The sequence below is a fragment of the Cyclopterus lumpus genome, chromosome 11 (genome assembly GCF_009769545.1).
Source record: "Cyclopterus lumpus isolate fCycLum1 chromosome 11, fCycLum1.pri, whole genome shotgun sequence".
NCBI lineage: Eukaryota > Metazoa > Chordata > Actinopteri > Perciformes > Cyclopteridae > Cyclopterus > Cyclopterus lumpus.
This window is the reverse complement of record NC_046976.1, coordinates 15050885-15053384: the sequence shown is the minus strand read 5'-3', so window position 1 is coordinate 15053384 and position 2500 is coordinate 15050885. Positions and strand designations below refer to the sequence as shown.

Genomic DNA, 2500 nt, shown 5'->3' with positions numbered 1-2500 from the left:
TTTGATCACTATCTTCTTTGGCTTCTCAGCTGCCTGGTTTCCTGGAGCTGGTGGTGGAGTACTTCAGACGCTGCCTCATCGAGATCTTTGGCATCTTAAAGGAGTACGAAGTCGGAGACCCCGGCCAGCGCACCCTCATAGACCCCAACGCGGCTGAGGATCCTGATGATGACATTCTTATGCCTGAGGGCGAGGACATGGACGTGGACGAAGAGGACGAAGAGGATGAGGAGGTAGAGGAAACGAAGGCCACTCCTGACACCCCCGCACTGGTCCAGGTGAAACAGGAGGAGGAGAGCTCACACAAACACGCGTCTTCAGAGGACGAGGATGAGGAGAAGGAAAGGGAGTCTTCTATTAAGGAACCCAATACCTCTACTTCAGGGTCCTCCCAGGATCCCAACCTCCACTCGGAAAAGCCCAAGCAGGCCAGCAAGTTTGATAAACTTCCCATCAAGGTGGTGCGAAAGAAGAACCCCTTCCTGGTGAACCACTCGTCCAAGCTTGGGCAGCGGCAGAGTTTTGACAGCGGCCTGACACACTGGAGCATCGGTGGCGGCGACACCACCGAGCACATCCAGACACACTTCGAGAGCCGGATGGACCTTCTCAAGCAGCGGAAACGCAAGCCAACAGCCACTGAAAGCCGCAAGAAGGCCCAGGTGACTGAGACTGTGACAGAAAACCCTGATAAATCCAAGTCCAATGGGGAGAGTAGACCTCGGCAGCAGCTGCCCGAGTCTTCCGAACCTCAGAAGTCTCCAGCGGAGAAGACTCCTCCTCCTCTTCCTCCTCCTCTTCTTCCGATTGGTGCACCAGTCACTGCCACAATCGATGATGTACTATCTGCCCGCCCGGGCTCGGTCACCGAGGAAGTTGTTCGTGGAGGCGCAGAAGAGCAGAAGGAGAACGGCAAGTACCTGTTCAGCATCAACCCCGACCTCCAGAGCCGACGCAACATCAAGATCCTGGAGGACGAGCCCCACAGCAAGGACGAAACGCCGCTCAGCACTCTGTCGGACTGGCAGGACTCGCTAGCCCGGCGCTGCATCTGCGTTTCCAACATAGTGCGCAGCCTCTCATTCGTTCCTGGTAACGACCTGGAGATGTCGAAACACCCGGGCCTCCTGCTGCTGTTGGGCCGCCTGGTGCTGCTCCACCACAGGCACCCCGAACGCAAACAGGCCCCAGTCACCTACGAGAAGGAGGAAGAGGAAGATGAAGGCGTTAGCTGTGAGAGAGACGAGTGGTGGTGGGACTGCCTCGAGGTGTTGAGGGAGAACTGCCTCGTCACTCTGGCGAACATCTCGGGCCAGCTGGACCTTTCTATCTATCCAGAGAGTATATGCCTGCCGCTGTTGGATGGCCTGCTTCACTGGGCTGTCTGCCCCTCAGCAGAGGCCCTGGACCCCTTCCCAACGCTGGGGCCCCACGGCTCACTTTCCCCCCAGAGACTGGTCCTCGAGACCCTCAGCAAGCTCAGCATCCAGGACAACAATGTCGACCTCATACTGGCAACGCCGCCATTCAGCCGCTTGGAGAAGCTGTACGGCTCGCTGGTGCGCTTGGTCGGCGAGCGCAAAGTGGCCGTTTGCCGAGAAATGGCGGTCGTCCTGTTGGCCAACTTGGCCCAGGGCGACAGCCTAGCGGCGCGGTCTATTGCCGTGCAGAAAGGCAGCGTGGGTAACCTGTTGGGCTTCCTGGAGGACAGCCTAGCTGCCACACAGTACCAGCAGAGCCAGAGCTCCCTGCTACAAATGCAGGGAGGACCTCAGTTTGAGCCCACGAGTGTGGACATGATGCGGCGGGCGGCCCGGGCCCTGCACGCCCTGGCTAAGTTGGAGGAAAACCACTCGGAGTTCACGTTGTACGAGTCGCGGCTACTGGACATCTCAGTGTCCCCACTTATGAACTCTCTGGTGTCCCAAGTGATCTGTGACGTACTGTTTCTGATCGGCCAGTCATGACAGCCGTGGGGAGGTTTCAGCTCTGCCTCTTTCCGTTCCCTCTCACCCCTTTTTTTTGTGTGTGTGCGTGTGTCTGTTGCGTGTGAGTGAAAAGAGCAAAAACCGACTGTCCTTTTTATTTTTTTTTATTTATGCAAAATCACCTCGGATTCCACTGTCTTTCTACCCCTGCTTCTCACTAAGGGAAGGAATATCATGAAGTAGCTGTGGATTTTAAACGTCTAAAATGGAAAGATACTGACATAGAAGAGCAGATTGGGACCCAGGCATAGGACAGAGCGCGCGTGCTGCCCGCCGGAAAGGACTTGTTTTTTAATGAAAAGAAAAAAATCTCCAGAAAAAAAAAAAAGAAGAAGAAACTGTAACCAAAGTTGCTGTCTCGTTTACAGTGAGTTTGGGGGATACATGCTCGCTTTCTCCCTCGGGGAGGGGTCGGCAGGGGGAAGAGGGCCACGGACTAGACAATATAATGGTTCATGTTTGGAGGCTACATAGACTCACGGACTGTGGTGTGGTATAATTGCTGTAACTTT

At 55.4% G+C, this 2500-nt stretch overlaps 1 protein-coding gene across 2 annotated transcripts in view; it reads left to right on the top strand.

The window, feature by feature from the left end:
- arid1ab (AT rich interactive domain 1Ab (SWI-like)) overlaps positions 1-2500 on the top strand; it is a 50799-nt gene that overhangs the window by 47399 nt on the left and 900 nt on the right. The window contains exon 20 of one of the 2 annotated variants that reach the window (XM_034544458.1): positions 30-2500. This exon is cut by the window's right edge and continues 900 nt beyond it. In XM_034544458.1, the coding sequence (XP_034400349.1) occupies positions 30-1967 (1938 nt within the window). In that variant the 3' untranslated portion in view covers positions 1968-2500. The remainder of the gene's footprint in view (positions 1-29) is intronic. The other variant, XM_034544459.1, reaches the window with a different exon arrangement.